Source organism: Rhinolophus hipposideros, assembly GCF_964194185.1.
Source record: "Rhinolophus hipposideros genome assembly, chromosome: 7".
NCBI lineage: Eukaryota > Metazoa > Chordata > Mammalia > Chiroptera > Rhinolophidae > Rhinolophus > Rhinolophus hipposideros.
In genome coordinates this window covers 86,539,588-86,558,552 of record NC_138053.1, presented here as the reverse complement: position 1 = coordinate 86,558,552, position 18,965 = coordinate 86,539,588, and the positions used below count along the sequence as shown (strand labels likewise).

The following is an 18,965-nucleotide window of genomic DNA, read 5'->3' as shown; positions in this document are numbered from 1 at the left end:
AAAGAATAATAATAAAAAGCCTGTCCAAGGAATTCTAATTAATTGTTCTGAGTTTAGACCTGAATACAAGTGTTGATTAAACTCCCTCCTGTTCTACTTTGCAATCATGGTCAAGAGCGATGGTCTCAGTGTGTCTTTATCCAGACTTTCCTCTTCCTCAGTAATTTTATCAGTCCCCTGACTTAATTTACTATCTTTATGCTAAACCTTCTTTATATTTTAACTCTTGCCTATACACATATTTTGAGTATCTTTTGTAGCAAAACGTTATTCGATTCTAAAACTTTACTTGGATATCTCCAAGGCATCTCAGACATATTCAAAACTGCGCTTATGGACTTGCCAAGCTCCAGAAGAACTCAACTACTAATCACTGTCTCACAGTCTCAAATACTAGCAAGTAGTATTACCATCTCCCCAGTTCTAAAACTAGAATCTGTTTTTTGTTTTGTTTTGTTTGTTTTTCTCATAGAAAATTCATGAATATTGTTGATTTTTTATAACTTCAGATGACTCAATTCTAGCCACATATTGCCACTTTAAACCATTGATACCATCATCACGGATCAAATGACCCACACTTCTCTGTATTACTGTGATTGTCTGCTGTCTTTCACACGTCTGCTCTTCCCAACCTTCCCCCACCTGCAATCTATTTTCTGTGCTTCTCAACAAAGATAGAAGTTGTGTCTATCACTCTCATCCCTTAAGCTATCTTGAAGAAGAGTGCTGCAAGAAAAGTATGAACTTTTAGAAAATCTGTGAGTATCAGTGTAAAGGGAAGAAATAACTTTTATAATAGATATTACTCTTTTAGTAGACACTTAATAAATGACAATAAGACCAGTAATCATCTGTGGCGTGCTTTCTATTCTCCAGGTACTCTCCCTTGTTAACTAATCTTATTGTCATATGAAGTCTATGAGATAACATACTATTATTATAATTCTTAGTGCTGTCCTAGTAAATGTTTAACAACTGGGTCAGAGAGGGAGGGGTAATAGACAGACACCCTTATTTTTAGTGTTTGTCAAATTTTGTTGTATACGTACTCCCAGCATGACCGATTTCAAGTATGTGACATCACTGAACACAGAATTGGGAGATGTGGACAGCTGGCTCTGAGGACCTGGTAGAGCCAACTTTAGTGCACCACTCTACCAGCCTACAAATGAAGAAATTGGAGAGCATACAACTGGTCACTCATAAGCAGTGAGGTGAACCAATTAAGTGACATCTTTGAATAAACTATCCTTCCTTTTGGTCTGCCTGTTTCACTTCACGTGGTTTTACTGCCTGAGTGTCAGTGAAATGAAGACTATTGGGTTAGGAAATAGATTTTTTAAAATGAAAATAATTCAAAATTTTCTTAAATTCAGCTGCACTGATGAACGCAAATTCCAATTAAGGGTAAATTAAATGGGTTGAATAGACTCAGGAAAACATTTTCTTTTCAGTGCTTATAGAGCAAAATTAATGAAGACATAGAGAAAATAGCATTAGGAATTGTAATAACATTCTGGGAAAGGGATATGGCTCTACAGATAAAATGACTTCTGCTTACGTATCCAAGAAAGAAAGGAAAATTTATGACATCTTTCAGTCCTTCCGATTCTCTCATTCTTGTTACATATCTCCCAGCTTTCTAGTACAAATTTTTATGTTTAACATTATGGTTCTACAAATTTTTGAATTCAATAAACATGTATCTATCTTTCTTAACAAAACTAATTATCCGTCATAATGTTATTTTTTCAAGATTTTTTTTTGGAAGTCCCAATCAAACCAATTCCAAATGAGATATAAAACACAATATATTTATAGTATTTAATGTATGCCAGAAGAAAAAGTGCTTGATTCTCAAAAATATGTATTTTTAATAAATGTAATTTATATACTAACCACTATCCCCAGTACCTAATAGTGAAAATGATGGATATCTTGGCTTGAGTTCATAACGAGTGTAGTGCATCGAAAACTTTCCATTGTTCATCCATTTTATGGAGTACATTTAATATTCCCTTAAAACTTCCATTAAATATGTAAACCTTTCTTTTGTCTTTGTCTATGTAATTTCTGATCCACCTAAATTTTGGTACATGGATAATTCTCATTGATATTGCCCATTGATTTTAGAAAACATATACCACATTAGAAGTTTTAATACAAATTATAAATAAACTCAACATCTTATAAACTAAGCTCCTTAACAATGTCTGAAATTGAAATTTACCTGGGACATTTACCAAAGTTTGAATTTCTAAGAGATTATTTTTTTTAAACATGAAGATAGTCTAGAAAAGTGAAATTGGTAATAGTCTTTTCCCACATAATATTTTGGTTTCTTTAAGCCAAACTTTTTTTTTTAATTGCACCCAGTTCATTGATCCTCAAATTTTATCTCTGAGTATTTTTCATATATTCATGCATCCATCATGTATGTACGCCATGGATTAACTTTACTGTATTTATCTATATTTTATTACTTGAATATTCTTTATCTCTTCCCTATTTTGTCGCTTATGCCTAAAATATGACATCTGCCTACTACTCCTCATTTACTTTTGAGTAAATGCTATTCCCTATTCTTTCAAGAGTATCTTAAAGTCATTTTTGATCAAAACTTGTCTTTTCACTTCCTTTTATTTTTTTTAAACAATTCTTTAAATAACACTTCATAATTTTGCAGTGGTCTAAAATATTTTGGGACACATTAGCTTTCCCACTGCTAACTCTTACTACAGGTTTCGTAAATCAATGTTGATACTATTTCTTTCAAAATCCTTTCAAATCTATTTTGTAATAACTTTGGTGTCATTCTCACACATTTATGTTATTGTGTGCATAAACCTATCATTAATTTTACTTAAGGTACCATAATTGCCCATTAACTCAACAATATCCCCATTATATAGAGAGCTGCCTGAAGGAAGCAATTACATTTTTTTCATCCTCTTTATACCATACAAAAAATTTTGATATTGGCGTTTTTTTGCATTTACACTTCAATAAAACTAGCAAACAATGAAGCATTATTCATTGAGTCATATAATTTATTCTGTCAGGTATTTATTAATAAAATGGATTTAGCAGTACAAAATGTTTCTTTCTTTTTTTTGGTATTGCTTATATTCTGTTTAATGCTTATAAAGAAATAATTCAGAGGTCTAATGTTCTTCCCTATGTAAATGCCAAGACCGATAATAAAGCAAATATGAAATAGAAAAAAATCAAAATATGTGGAATAATGGTGAATTTAGGGTGTAATTACATCTATGATTAAAAATTACCATGACTGTCAGAAGTGTATTAAAGGTTTGAGGTAATTTATTTAAGGCTACCCTTATATCTTTGTTCATTCTCATTCCTAGATTTTCTTATATGCAAAATTTAAAGAGAGTTATATCTTCTTTCATATGATTAATTTCATTGAGTTGAATTTCATTCATCACTTCTATGTTTATATCTCTCAGAAATGTTTCTTTGACTCTGACTTATTTTTGAGAAACCCCATGTTTTCAACCATCTTCTGTTCATTGATTCAAATTTCAGCATATCAACAAAGGAACCATCTTCCTGCAGAAATCATTTCTTCACATGCTCTTTACCTTACCTACCTCTAAATCCAACAGATCACAAAGTCCTTTCCATTTTGCTACCAAATCATCTCTCACGTCTGCCCCGACTTCTCTATTCCAAACACCTGTCCTAGGTTTGTGCCACAGCCACTCTATATTTCAGTCTTTAACAAGTTATCAAAGTTATTTTTCTAACATATTGATATACAATATTGCCCCTCTACTCGAAAACTCACAGAAATATATAAATATTTATATTTCAGGATTGTGGCTGTCTGTAACCAACATCATCTTTATTTCATTCCATTAAGTTCTTACCGTAAATTTCTTCTCAAATACCATGTTCTTCATAAATATTTTCTTAATTATCCCAGTTATATCTAATTATTGTGTCCTCTTTATACCAATAATTATTATGTTCATATTCCTGTTTCGGAAATGCATTACATTTGCTACATATATACACACACACATATTTTACATATAAAATATATATACACATATATAGAGAGAGTATATATAAAGTATATATATACTCTGTAAGATGAATATAAATATATATACAGAGTGTATATATATTATATATAGTTTATATTTATACTCTCTCTATATAAATATATATATATACACACACACACACACACACATTTTTATATTCATCTTATAGAGTGTGTTGTTGCCTGAGAAGGGAAATAATATATTGTTCAATTCATACCTCTTAAGAAGGAAGAAAAAGCATCCCTGTCTCCCTCTCTGTCTCTCTCTCTCTCTCTCTCTATATATATATAGATAGATAGATAGATAGATAGATACACAGATATATAGATATGTCGATATAGATATAGATATAGAGGACATAGATATAGTTGCAGGAATTTTTAAGGGATGATTAATGCGATTTTCATATCTTGCAAAGATAATAAAATAAACCTAAGCTTTTAAAGAAAACTAGGGAAATTGCAATAAAAATCAAGGAATGCATTCTACTCTGGGTAATATTGCTTAAAAATAGTATTATTATCATAATGTACACACACCATAAAGTTCTGTGCTATAAACTCTTTTAGGATAAAGCTGTTAGATACCAGTCTAAATAAGCTGGGGATCACTCAAGGCTACCCTGCAGTCTTTCTAATATGTATGCTAATAGAATAAAAAGACTGAAACTTCATGTGAGAAAGGATTTCTTCTTTACTTCAATGATAATAATTTGGGGAGTATCAAGCAAATAGAAAGTCTATAGATTAGTTTAGTCCTGCAACTGTGTTTTTTTCATTCAATCTAAAGTAAAATGAAATTACCATTCCTATAGCTAGAAACAATCGATATAAACACGTTGATAGCTATTTGGTTAAAACATACTTACTTTAAAACACTGTTTTATTTATGATTAGAAAATTATTTTAGGACAAATATTAACGTTCTATTTTCTACATTTGAACTCATTTACCATACACACAGTTCAATTACTTCCTTATTGTATTAAAAGAGGACAATGCAACAAGCGCTTCTTTACATTTCACATAAATTATCTCTTTTTCATCCAAAATTGTAAAATAAGTGTTTTATTCCACTTAAGTTGTTTTTATATTCACTATAAAATTAGTATACGGAAGAAAGAGACCAAGTGGGAAAAGTGTGAACATATTGCTTCATGTAAATTAACTACGTCACTTAATTGATTTGATCCCATAATGTATAATTTAGATCAGCTTGTTAGACAGTTCTGCCATTTAAAATTCAAGTAATGGAAACCATCAAATATTTTCTGTAGCTTATTTTAACACATGAGAACACACTACAGATATCCTTCATAAAAGTAGATAGTAGCTTTATAACTCCATGGAAAAGATTTCACAACGAAAATATTTTGCCTTTATATGACTGCAGGGAGAGCTCTTTTAATACACCAGGCATTATTTATATTTATAAAATAATACTACTACCTTTTTTTCTGGACAGTGTTTTACATTTTGCATGGGGTTTTTGAGGCCAAACACAGGTTTTAGAAGCAAGTTGCTTTTCAAGGAGAGTAAAGCTTTTGTTTCTGCACAGCAAAAGTTACCATCAACAAAACAAAGAGGCAACCAACCGAATGGGAGAAGATATTTGCAGAGAACAACTCTGATAAGGGGCTAATATCCAAAATGTATACAGAACTCGTACAACTCAACACCAACAAAAACAAACAATGCAGTTAAAAAATGGGCAGAGAACCTGAACAGATATTTCTCCCAATAATACATGCAAATGGCCAACAGATATGTGGGGGAAAAAATGCTCAATTTCACTAGCTATTAGGGAATGGCAAATGACAACCACAGTGAGAATTTATCTCACACAGGTTAGAATGGCGATGATCAACAGGACAAAAAATAGCAAGTGCTGGAGAGTCGGTGGAGAAAAAAGAAACCTCATACACTGCTGATGAGAACGTAAACTGGCACAGCCACAATGGAAAACAGTGTGGAGGTTCCTCAAAAAATTAAGAATAGAATTACCACAGGATCCAGTAATCTCTCTTCTGACTATCTACCGCAAAAATCTGAAAACCTGTATACATAAATATATATGTACCCCAATGTTCCATGCAGCATTATTTATGGTGGCCAAGACATGGAAACAGCCAAAGTGTTTTTTGATAGACAATCAGATAAAGAAGATGTGATATATACACACACACACACACACACACACACACACACACACACACACTCGCATATACAATGGAATACTACTCAGCCATAAGATGAAATGCACCATTTTGTGTAGACCACCCCTGAAAATTGTTGGAATGAGTTTTGTGTGAGCAAGAGTGATTCTATACTCTAGTATGAGCAAGAGTAACTCCATTTTGGTCATGCCCAGAGGACATGGGAGGTGACACCTGAAGGAAGTCCTTATGACAAACAAGTTTGTGCACATGTGGACACTAAAAAATATCAGCTGCTTGAGTTGACAAGGGGGCATGCCACAGTTGGAAGCCCTTAAAAGCCCAGGACTTTTGGAGCTCAGGGAGCCAGTCTCGCTTGAGAGGTGACCACGCTGCCACTCTGCACTAAGAACCACGGCTCTGGCTTGGACCAAACCTCAGCCAGACCGACCTCCCAGACCAGCCACTCTCCTCCTTGCTCCATCAGGACATCGAGTTTACTCTGAGACGGGTTTGTTAAGCCTCCTTATTATGGTGATTATATGCTTAATGCCATTGCTGTGCTTGAGTACTGGTTATTGCTATGGATATTGGATATTTGTAACCTGTATTACTGTGGGATTAAAGACCATACTGAAAGGCACCTGAACCTGTTTAATTGCCTGTAGGTCTCACTCAGGCCATAGACTACTGCAGATACCTTGGTCAGTGCTGAGTAGCCCCCGGATTCCATCTCATGGATGGAAGTCCCACTGACTTGTAGGAAGAGAGTGCAGCACGGATGGTCAGCCTAGCAGCCATTTGTGACACATTTGCAACAACATGAATGGATCTTGAGATGAACATGTTAAGAGAAGTAAGTCAGACAGAAGAAGGTGAGGACCATATGACTTCACTCATATATGGCATAAAAAACTGAAAGCAACAAACGAACAAAATAAACAAGCAAAAACTCATAAAAACAGACAACAGTTTAGTGGCTACCAGAGAATAAGGGGGATGGTGGGGTGGTAGAAAAGGGTGTCAAATATATCATACAGTATTATAGAAATGTACACTTTAACCCAATATAATTTTACTAACCAATGTAACTCTAATAAATGTGATAAAGGTTAAAAAAATAGATACAAATAAAAAGTTAGTGTCCTGAAGTCCCTGTGTAAGATTAAGTCTTGGTTCTCTTACTTAATTGCTGTGTGATCTTTGACAAGTTAGATAAGCTTTCTTAATAATATATCCTTGCTATTTTATTCCTAAAATTGAGGAAATACTACACAGTCATGGTAAGAGTTAAATGGGAATATATATGCAAACCACTTTGCATTGTGCGTGACACATAGTATTTTATTACTCAATATCATTGTCACCATGATCATATCAAGTTTGCAGGAAGTTGTGATATCCCAGGAACAATTTATTTTCCAACAATAAAATAACAAACTATTTATACTTGCATGATACAAATGCATGTGTTATTCAATTATTTTCATCTCTGATAGATTTAGAGAAAAACAAATGTAAATGGGTGCTTAATAATGTTACATATGTATATGTGCACACACAGACAAAATATATTAATAAATATAAGAAATTAGGTTGTGCATTTTCAGCAATGATAATTGTAGCTCATGAAGTTCATCTGAAGGAAGATATTTGTTCTTTTTTCTAATGTAATTGCTTAACAGGCATGAACAAATATAGCTACTTGTGGAAAATTCTCTGTAAGTTAGATATGGAAAATGTGTTATCATGTATTTTACATTCAAAAGGCTATTATTTCAGTTTGTAATTTTATGCCATATATGCAGTACAATTGCTCCCCATGAAAAATATTCCTGCAAAAGAGCATTGCCTTCTAAAGAGATGGCTTTTCTGTTTATAAATGGATTCTGTCTTTTCCTCTGAAGGATGTAATTCAAAATGACAGTACAGTGAAAAGGGCTTGACACAAAGGCATGCAACATTTCAAGGGAATTAATTTTTTATTCATGCAAAATGTAAAAGCCCTCTTTTTACTCATGACTCAAAATATCTCTCACCTATTATAGTTCAGGCTGTAGTTCAAATACACATGTGATACAAGCAGAAAATAATTGATCACAGCGATGTACTTGGTATATTCTGTCCTCTCATTTCTTTGTTTATGGTGACAATTTAACATATGCCATATGTCTCTTTTGAAGATTATATTCTAAAAGCATGGTTGTAGAGTGGCAGGTAAAAAGAAAGAATAACTTAATTTTCATATTGTGTCAGACTAGAAGGAATTTAAACTTCAGATAAAAAAACAACCTCTGTCACATCTCTCTAAGCAAGTTTTTTAATCTTTTTAAGCCTCAGTTTTTCTTTCTTTTTCTTTTTAATTAAAATTTATTGGGGTGACAATTGTTAGTAAAGTTACATAGGGAGGTGAACACAAAAGTGATATATAGATGATGTATTGCAGAATTGTACACCTAAGCCTCAGTTTTCCTAATGGTAAAATGTGGAAAATATGCATTACAGAGTTATACAAAGAAATATGATAATGTTGGAGTTCTTGATACAACATGTATATGAATGCTCTATAAGTTTCAGTGCCCTTATCTTCACATCTTTCCTGGTGGGTCTCATCTGGTTACCCTTATATCTACAGATTCAACATGAATAAATTCCAAAACAAAAGCCTGCTGCTTTCTCCAGATTCTCTTTGCACAAGGAAAGATCTAGAAGTGATCTTCCTGTTTCGGTGGACCTTGAACACACCATCATGGTTTCTTAAACATACTCTAGCTTCTCTCCCACTGAGACATTTTCATTTCCCTGCATCTCAGCCTATTTATCTGTGTCCCTGCACAAACATTTACAAACCATCCTTCATCCATACCCACAAGAGTTATATCCCTCGACTGGTTGAGTTTATATCCCTCACCCAAAAAAACCTCAGCATTCTGTGAAGAAGAATATTGACACTATCTGGAAATATCTCTGCTATTTCCTATACTCTAGACTGAACATATTTGGTATGCACGAAACCCAAAACAGGACCTAAGTTGACAATGCCATATTTAATTATAAAGGTAGAATAATCTCCCAAATCTCTTTCCTCAATTAGCTATTCCAGCTTGTCACACAGTGCTTTCTGGGTTGGTGAAATATTCTTTTTTAATGTCATATGCTAGATAATCAAATACATTATTTCTTTCTCTTGTTTAGTGTTTATGTGTATTTTTTTCTGTTCCTGTTAATAGCAAAGTAAGGGAAAGTGTTACTCTAAGACCCTGTGTTATTAATCATAACATGTTATATACTAGCCATTCGTCATATATATCCTATTTGCTAAAGTATGGTGATTTCTAAACATCACTAAACATTTGGTCATTAGGCTTTATGATCACTAACTAAGTAAAAGTATTTCCATGAAAAGTATATATAAGTTGATAAATTTAAGAAAAAAATGTCAATGTGGTAAAATATGGAAAAACATGCAGACAAATAAATAAAATGTCCGTTTAGTTAAATATTCTCAGTGTTACATAACTTGATTAAATGAACTAAAGCTCCTCTTCTGGAACTGGAAGGAGAAAATCATGTTATTTTGGTTTCTTAAACTATTCATGTAAATGAGGATGCAGTGATTTACTCAACTTCCTTAATTAACCAGTGATAGAGACATTCAGTTTCTGCATCCTAAGTCCTAGGAACACTGAACTAATCCTTGAAAATGTAACAAAAATCGAACAAGTACCGATTGGTGTTAAAAGTAATACTGCAAAAGAAAACTAGATGTAAAACAAATGAGAACTACACATCTTCAACATGAAACTGAGCTACAGAAAAAATACAGGTGTGTATCATTCCATTATCATAAAAACCAGCAATTTTCATCTATTGCAAAACTAAAATAAAATAGAACTAAAGGCATGTAAGTAGTATCACAGTATTGTCATCTGGTACAGAAAAGTATATGAACTTCTAAAAATAAGCAGATAAATCTTATGCTAATTAATATATAACAAATAACATAGTGGAATATATGTCATAAATATGTCTAAAATTACACTGGAATTTTCATATGCCTATTACCTTTTTTAATTAATAAGAAATTAGAGCAAGATACCAATCTATTGTGAATATTTTACCTCAATAGGTATCGACAGTATAAGACTCATTGTTTAATTTTTGACTTATTTATATTATTTTTTATGAATATCACATTGTACATGATTCTAATAATAGAAAACCGGAATTCTGAATTCATTTAATTTTTATTCATTACCTTCCCCTTCTTAAAGACCAAAGATATGTGGAAAATTATTACAATTCCTACAACATTCAATGAAACGTGAGGACATTTTTACAAAGCTGCATTCATTTTGACTTAATAGCAAAGCACGTACTTTTGGGAAATCGAGGTGGATTGTCATTGACATCCGTGAGTGTGATGTTGACTATTGTTGTTCCCGCTAATCCTCCCAGTTGTCCGCCCATGTCCTTGGCTTGGATGAGGACTTGGTATTGTTCTTTGACTTCCCTGTCCATATTTGGCAAAGCTGTTCTAATAACACCTTAAAGAAAAAAAATAACAAAAGATAAATATTGCCAATGTTGTATTTTCCAAAATAAAATAGTCTGCATCAAGAAAATGATTCTACCTAGATTCATCAGCAAAGATGCTAACAAAAATTATGTGTCTTGTAAGAAGTAAAATGCTTAAACTATCCATTGGCTAGGATATAATTAAACACATTATGGTAATAGCCATACAATGAAAGGTTGTGCAGCAATGTGGAAAATGGTTAAAGAACAATTTATCAGCTCTAAAAGACTGTCATCATGCATTAAGTCAACCAGGTCAGACATGATTGATACAGAATCAACTGATCTTTAAAAGAGAATGAAATTGTGAAACAATATAGAGAAAAATACATATACTGAAAAAATAAAGTAGTTATACCGTGGCAGATTACTAAAGACTGCCATTGTTTTTTTCATTCTTAAATTTGTAGGATGACTATATTAGTTTATTTATTTATTTTTTAATTTATTGGGGTGACAATTGTGAGTAAAATTGCATAGATTTCAGGTGTAGTATTCTGTATTACATCATCTATAAATCCCATTGTGTGTTCACCGCCCAGAATCAGTTCTCCTTCCATCACCATATATGTGACCCTCTTACCCTCATCTCTGACTCCGCGCCCCCTTTACCCTCTGGTAACCACTTAACTATTGTCTGTGTTTATGAGATTTTGTTTCTCATTTGTTTGTCTTGTTCTTTTGTTGTTTTTGGTTTATATACCACATATTAGTGAAATCATATGGTTCTCTCCTTTTTCTTTCTGACATATTTCCCTTAGCATCATACTCTCGAGATCCATCCATGTTGTCACAAATGTTCCTATATCATCTTTTCTTACCACAGAATAGTATTCTATTGTGTAAATATACCACAACTTCTTTATCCATTCATCTATCGAAGGACATTTTGTTTCCATGTCTTGGCCACCATAAACAAAGCTGCCGTGAACACTGGAGCACACGTGTCTTTATGGACAAATGTTTTCAGATTTTTGGGGTAGATACCCAGGAGAGGGATTGCTGGGTCATATGGTAATTCTATTCGTAATTTTTTGAGGAACCTCCACACTGCCTTCCATAGCGGCTGCACCAGTCTGCATTCTCACCAACAGTGTATGAGGGTTCCTTTTTCTCCACAGCTTCTTCTACACTTGTTACTATTTGTCTTGTTGATGATATCCATTCTGACTGGGGTGAGGTGATATCTCATTGTGGTTTTTATTTACATTTCTCTGATGATTAGTGAAGCTGAGCACTGTTTCATATGTCTATTTGCCATTTGTATGTCCTCTTTGGAGAAATGTCTCTTCAGGTCCTCTGCCCATTTTTCAATTCGGTTACTGTTTTTTTGTTGTTGAATTTCATGAGTTCCTTGCATATTTTGAATATTAACCCCTTATCAGAGGCACGGTTTGAAAAATCCTTCTCCCATTCAGTTGGTTGCCTCTTTATTTTGTCGATGGTTTCTTTTGCTGTGCAGAAGCTTTTAAGTTTCACATAGTCCCATTACTTTATTTTAGCTTTTACTTCCATTGCCTTTGGAGTCAAATTCATAAAATGCTCTTTGAACCCAAGGTCCATAAGTTTAGTACCTATGTTTTCTTCTATGCAGTTTATTGTTTCAGGTATTATGCTTAAGTCATTGATCCATTTTGAATTAATTTTGGTACATGGTGACAGATAGCGGTCCAGTTTCATTCTTTTGCACGTAGCTATCCAATTCTGCCAGCACCATTTATTGAAGAGGCTGTCTTTCCTCCATTGTATGTTTTTAGCTTATTTGTCAAAAATTATCTGTCCATATTTATGTGGTTTTATTTCTGGGTTCTGAATTCTATTCCATTGGTTTATGTGTTTGTTTTTCTGCCAATACCATGCTGTTTTGACTATTGTAAACCTGTAGGACAAGCTAAAGTCAGGGAGTGTGATACCTCCAGTATTGTTATTTTTTCTTAAGATTGCTTTGGCTATTCGGGGTCTTTTGTGGTTCCAAACAAATCTGATAATTTTTTGTTATATTTCTTTAAAAAATGCCATTGAGATTTTGATGGGGATTGCGTTAAATCTGTATATTGCTTTGGTAACATGGCCATTTTAACTATGTTGATTCTTCCAATCCATGAGCACGGAATGTCTTTCCATCTCTTTGTGTCTTCTTCAATTTCTTTAAAAAGTGTCTTATAGCTTTTAGCATTAGGTACTTCACATCCTTGATTAAGTTTATTCCTAAGTATTTTATTCTTTTTGTTGCAACTGCAAAACGAATTGTTGTTTGCATTTCTTTTTCTGAGATTTCATTGTTAGTATATAGGAATACAATGGACTTTTATACGTTGATTTTGTAGGCAGCAACTTTACTGTATTTTTTGATTGTTTCTAATAGCTTTTTGGTAGAGTCTTTAGGGTATTCTATATATAGCATCATGTCATCTGCAAAGAGTGAGAATTTAACTTCTTCAATCCCAATTTGGATGTCTTTTATTTCTTTCTCTTGCCTGATTGCTCTGGCAAGGACTTCCAACACGATGTTGAAAAGCAGAGGTGATAGGGGACAGCCCTATCGTGTTCCTGAATGTAGATCAAAGGGCTTCAGTTTTTCACCATTACTTATGAGATTAGCTCAGGGCTTGTCATATATGGCCTCTATTATGTTAAGGTATTTTCCTTCTATACCTATTTTATTAAGTGTTTTAATCATAAATGGTGTCATATCTTGTCAAATGCTTTTTCTGCATCAATTGATGTAATCATATGATTTTTATCCTTTGTTTTGTTTATGTGATGTATCACATTGATGGATTTACAGATGTTGAACCATCTTTGTGCCCTGGAGATGAACCCCATTTGGCCGTGATGAATAATATTTTTAATTCATTGTTGTATTTGATTTGCTAGAATTTTGTTTAGGATTTTTGCATCTGTATTCATCAGAGATATTGGTCTGTAGTTTTCTTTTTTTGTGTTGTCCTTACCAGGTTTTGGTATCAGGGTAATGTTGGCCTCATAAAATGAGTTAGGGAGTAATGTCTCTTCTTTAATTTTTTGGAAGAGTTTGAGCAGGATGGGTATTAGATCCTGTTTAAAGGTTTGGTAGAATTCACTAGTGAAGCCATCTGGTCCCGGAGTTTTGCTTTTGGGAAGGTTTTAGATGACTCATTCAATTTTGTTACTGGTGATCGGTCTGTTTAGATTTTCCAGTTCATCATGGTTCAGCCTAAGAAGGCTATATGTTTCTAAGAACTTGTCTATTTCTTCTAGGTTATTGAATTTGGTGGCATACAGTCATTCACAGTATTCTTGGATGATCCTTTGTATTTCTGTGGTGTCGCTGATAACTTCCCCTTTTTCTTTTCTGATTTTGTTAATAAGAGTCTTCTCTCTCTTTATCTTAGTGAGTCTTGCCAAGGGTTTGTCAATTTTGTTAATATTTTCAAAGAATCACCTCTTTGTCACATTGATTTTTTTCTATTGTGTTTTTGTTCCAATTTTATTTAGTCCTGTCTGATTTTTGTTATTTCCTTTCTTCTGCTGACCTTGTGTTTCACTTGTTCTTCTTTTTCTATTTCTTTAAGGTGTAACATGAGGTTATTTATTTGGGATTTTTCTTGTATCTTGAGATAGGCCTTTAATGATATAAATTTCCCTCTTAAAACTGCTTTCGCAGCATCCCAAAAATTTTGGTAGGATGTATTTTCATTGTCATTTGTTTCCATGTATCATTTGATCACTCCTCTAATTTTTCCTTTGACGCAGTCATTCTTTAAAAGTAGGTTGTTTAATATCCATGTGTTTGTGTTTTTTCCTGCTTTCTTTTTGCAGTTGATATCCAATTTCAAAGCCTTGTGATCAGAGAATATGCTTGGTATGATTTCAATATTCTTAAATTTGCTGAGGCTGATTTTATGCCCCAATATATGGTCTATCCTTGAGAATGTTCCATGTACACTGGAAAAGAATGTATAATCTGATGTTTTAGGATGAAGTGCTCTATATATGTCAATTATGTCCATTTCATCTAATGTGTCATTTAGGGCTGCTATTTCGTTATTTATTTTCTGTTTGGATGATCTATCCATAGTTGTCAATGATGTATTTAAGTCCCCTAGTACAATTGTGTTTTGGTCAATTTCTCCCTTTAGTTCTGTTAGTAGTTGCTTGGTATATTTCGGTGCTTCTTGATTGGGAGCATAAATATTGATGACTGTTATGCTTTATGTTGTATAGTCCCCTTTACCATTATGAAATGTTCATCTTTTTCTCTTGTTATCTTTCTTACCCTGAAGTCTGTTTCATCTGATATCATTATGGCTACACCTGATTTTCTCTGGGTACATTTGCTTGGAGTGTCAATTTCCACCCTTTCACTTTGAGTCTATGCTTCTCCTTGTAGCTGAGATGTGTCTCTTGTAGATATCATATGGTTGGGTTTAGTTTTTTGATCCAATCTGCTACTCTGTGCCTTTTTATCCGTAAGTTCAGTCCATTTACATTTAGGGTGATTATTGATATGTGAGGATTTCCTGTCATTCTATCTTTAGTTTTCTGGTAAGGCTGTGTCTCCATTTTTTTTTTTTAATTTATTTTTTTGCCTTTTAGTTGTTGTCTATTATTTCCGTGTTGTGGTATTCTATGATGTTTCCCTCTGTTTCTTCTTTTATTACAGTATATATTTCAGTTCTGGAAATTTTTAGAGTGGTTACTCTTAAGTTTATGTAAAAGAAAGTTTGATATTTAGAGTATTCCATTTTCTTCAGCACGTTTTCATTCTCCATTCCCATATTCCATTTCAGGCCTTTACTCTCCCCCTTTTTATTTTTTCGTTGTGACACATTTTCTCTGATGATGGTGGTCTAATAGCCTCCTTTAGTATTTCTTGTACTGCAGGTCGTGTATTAGAAAATTTCCTCAGCTTTTGTATGTCGGGAAAGGTCTTTATTCCTCCTTCATATTTAAAGGATATCTTTGCCGGATATATTATTCTTGGCTCATAATTTCTCTCTTTAAATACTTTGAATATTTGGTTCCACTCCCTCCTGGCTTGTAGAGTTTCTGTTGAAAAATCTGATGATAATCTAATGGGGTTTCCTTTGTAGGTTACCGTCTTCTTTTCCCTTGCTGCCTTGAGGATTCTTTCTTTGTCATTGATTTTAGACAGCTTCAATACAATGTGACTTGGAGAAGGCCTGTTGGGATTGAGGTAATTAGGTGTTCTATTTGCTTCTTGGATTTGAGGATCCAGTTCTGTCCACAAGTTTGGGAAGTACTCATCAACAACTTGTTTAAATATATCGTCTGTTCCCTTTTCTCTTTCTTCTCCTTCTGGTATGCCCATTATTCTTACATTTATCCTTCTGATGGTGTCAGAAAATTCTTGTAGAGTTATTTCATTTCTTTTAAGTCTCAAGTCTATTTCTTCTTATATCTGTGTTATTTCCAGATTTCTATCTTCAGTGTCACTGATTCTTTCCTCCATCTGGTCAACTCTACTACCTAAGCTGGCTACTTCATTCTTAATTTCTTCTATTGAGTTCTTAATGTCCGGAAATTCTATTTGGTTCTTTTTTAAAATTTCAATGTCTTTTGTAAAATACTCATGTTGTTCTTTGATTGTGTTTCTGAGTTCATTAAACTGCCTTTCTGTGTTTTCTTCCATGTCGTTGAGTTTTTTCAGGACTGCAATCTTGAATTCTCTGTCATTTAAGTCACATATTTCCATATCTTTATGTTCCTTTTCTGGAGACATTTCACTTTCTTTCTGAGCTGTCTTGTTGCCTTTGTTATTCATGGCAATTACTGATTTATTATTTTTCTTCCTAGATATCTACAGGAGTGTGTTCTGCAACAGGTTGATAGGAAGAGGTCTTTCTTTTGTTTTTCAGTACTTGTTGGTAGAATGTTTTATTTTCTCTCTGACTGCAGCCTTTTTTCTCTCTCTCACATGGCAGTGCTTTGTTTTCTCTGCACCATTCGAGCTTCTCACACAATGTGGGTATCCCTGAGAGATGGGCTTCTCCTCTGTTAATAGTTCACCTGGGTCTCAGGGCGCAGTGTCCATTTGGGTATGCAATGAGCTTTTGAAGTCCCGAAGCTATTCCTGCACCAGATTCACAACATTTATGTTTCAATAGTTCTGTTTACTGCTGCAGGGATCCGCCCAGATAGGTGGGGCCAGGGGCAGGGTGAGTTGTAAGAGGTGGCCCAGAGCAATGTCTGCGACCACCACCACATCTGGTCCTGCTTCCACAGCTCCCTCCCCTTTGCCGGAACTAGTTGGGCTGCTAATCTGTGTCTGCAGTCCACAATTCTCAGAAAAGCAATTATTCTGTTCTTTTGATCTGTCACTGCTACTGTTCCGCTTCTAGCACCAGGTAGTGGGGACAAGGCGAACTCTGGTAGGATAGGAAGGGGGTGGCTAGTCTCAGTGCCTAAGGCTTCCGTTCTCTGCTTGGCAGTGAGGGCTTAAACCACCGTTTTCAGCCTTCTTCCCTCAGTCTTTTCTCCGAGGTCTCTGCCGTGAGCGTTGGGTTCAGCCATGTTGTATGCTGCCCCCTCAGCCCTGTGGGCCGTAAGCAGAGCCCTAGCAGTCAAGTTCTTTCCTTTCCCGCAGCTGCAGTAGTTCCGGGATGCAGCGAGCTCAGAGGACTGAGCTAGGTCTACATCTTGCGCCCCTGGCTCCATCTCCTCTCAGCACTTCTCCCTTCCCTCCGCACCTGCTTACGCGATTCACCCACCTTTAGGTGAATTCAGTAGTGGGCCTCTTCGTCTTGCCTGTCTGCTGTGCAGGAAGTCCTTTGTGGATTTATCATTGTTCGATTAGTTGTAAATTCCAGGGGAACTTTACAGAGGCTCACCTCACGTTGCCATTTTGATGACATCTTTTACTTTATTTTTTTTAAACTCATGCAATATCTCCTTCCTGTATATTATTTTGTCTTTCAGGATTTGTCTTAATTATTTTAGCTACAGATTATTTTTACTTATATCTCATTAAACTTTGCCATGTAGGGACCTTGTTGCTCTTGTCAACAAGTTATTCCACCATCTAGGGCAGTGCCTGCCATTCACAAGAGATTTAATCAAAATGTGTTAATCAAATCACTAGTTGAATGACTGCGTGAATAAATGAAAGAATCTCTAAATAATTAAATTGATAATCATGAATTATTTAGTGTATGTGAATATTTACATATTCTATTCATTTTTTGACCTTGTGTCCAAGTGCAGAACTAATTTATACTTATATTTATTCATAGTGAAATAACTAAAACGTCCTAGATTTCCTGCAAGTAACATTCTATATAAATTTTGTAACAAATTCCGAACTATGGCTAATGGTTTTTGGGAGATTGCAGAGCATTTGTCATACACCCATGTGCCTTTGATAGTGTTACATCTTAAATAACAGTGCATGTATGAATAACAAATATATTATAAATTGTCAAACACAAGGTATAACATCCAATGACAAACTGAATATAAATCCCTGTTTTATCAGTTATTTACACCATTGACTTACCAAATGATGTTCTGCTGCTAATTTAGATTTAACCACAGTTTAAGTTTTCTTCTAACCGTTGAGCGAAATGGTTGCAAAAAAAAAAATAAAGAACTTGTCTTTTTTTTTTTTTTTTTTTTTTTTTGCTACTCCTGCTTTATTCATGCATTGATACTGACAGCCTTTTATGGCAGTCTCTCTTTTCTCTCTTCCTCTGGGATCCTAGTGTTTCATTTGCAAGTATCTTAACTAAGATTCTACATCTCTGCATCTCAGTCTCCTGGTCCTATATGCCTTAAGCTATGTGGCTTCTGCCTGCCTTATCATTTTTATATTTTAAAAATAAATGGTTTGATTCCTATGCATTCTGTGTTGACCTGTGGTTAAACAGATCATTTCCAATATCAATATGTGTGTGTGTGTGTGTGTGTGTGTGTGTGTGTGTGTGAATACACGGTTCTTACTCAATACATTTCTCATGTGAACATTGCCAATATGAAAATGTATAAATATGTTTTATATGTACTTTATACACAAACACATTTAGCTGATATGAAAAAGAGCAAATAAGCATTATCAGACTTATTTAAGACTAGATTTTTTTTTATGATTGACTATAAAAAAAACTCATGATGTAATTTTGAGTAAGATGGAGTTTTTTGTATAAATTTATATGTAG

At 34.1% G+C, this 18,965-nt stretch overlaps 1 protein-coding gene across 8 annotated transcripts in view; it reads right to left on the bottom strand.

Annotated features, from left to right (window-relative positions):
* The window catches only part of CDH12 (cadherin 12), an 880,529-nt gene that overhangs the window by 62,180 nt on the left and 799,384 nt on the right, over positions 1 to 18,965 (bottom strand). For 7 of the 8 annotated variants that reach the window (XM_081053550.1, XM_081053549.1, XM_081053551.1 and 4 more), the window contains one exon: positions 10,611 to 10,778. The exons of the other annotated variant lie outside the window; for it this stretch is intronic. In XM_081053550.1, the coding sequence (XP_080909676.1) occupies positions 10,611 to 10,778 (168 nt within the window). The remainder of the gene's footprint in view (positions 1 to 10,610; positions 10,779 to 18,965) is intronic. 8 annotated transcript variants of the gene reach the window in all.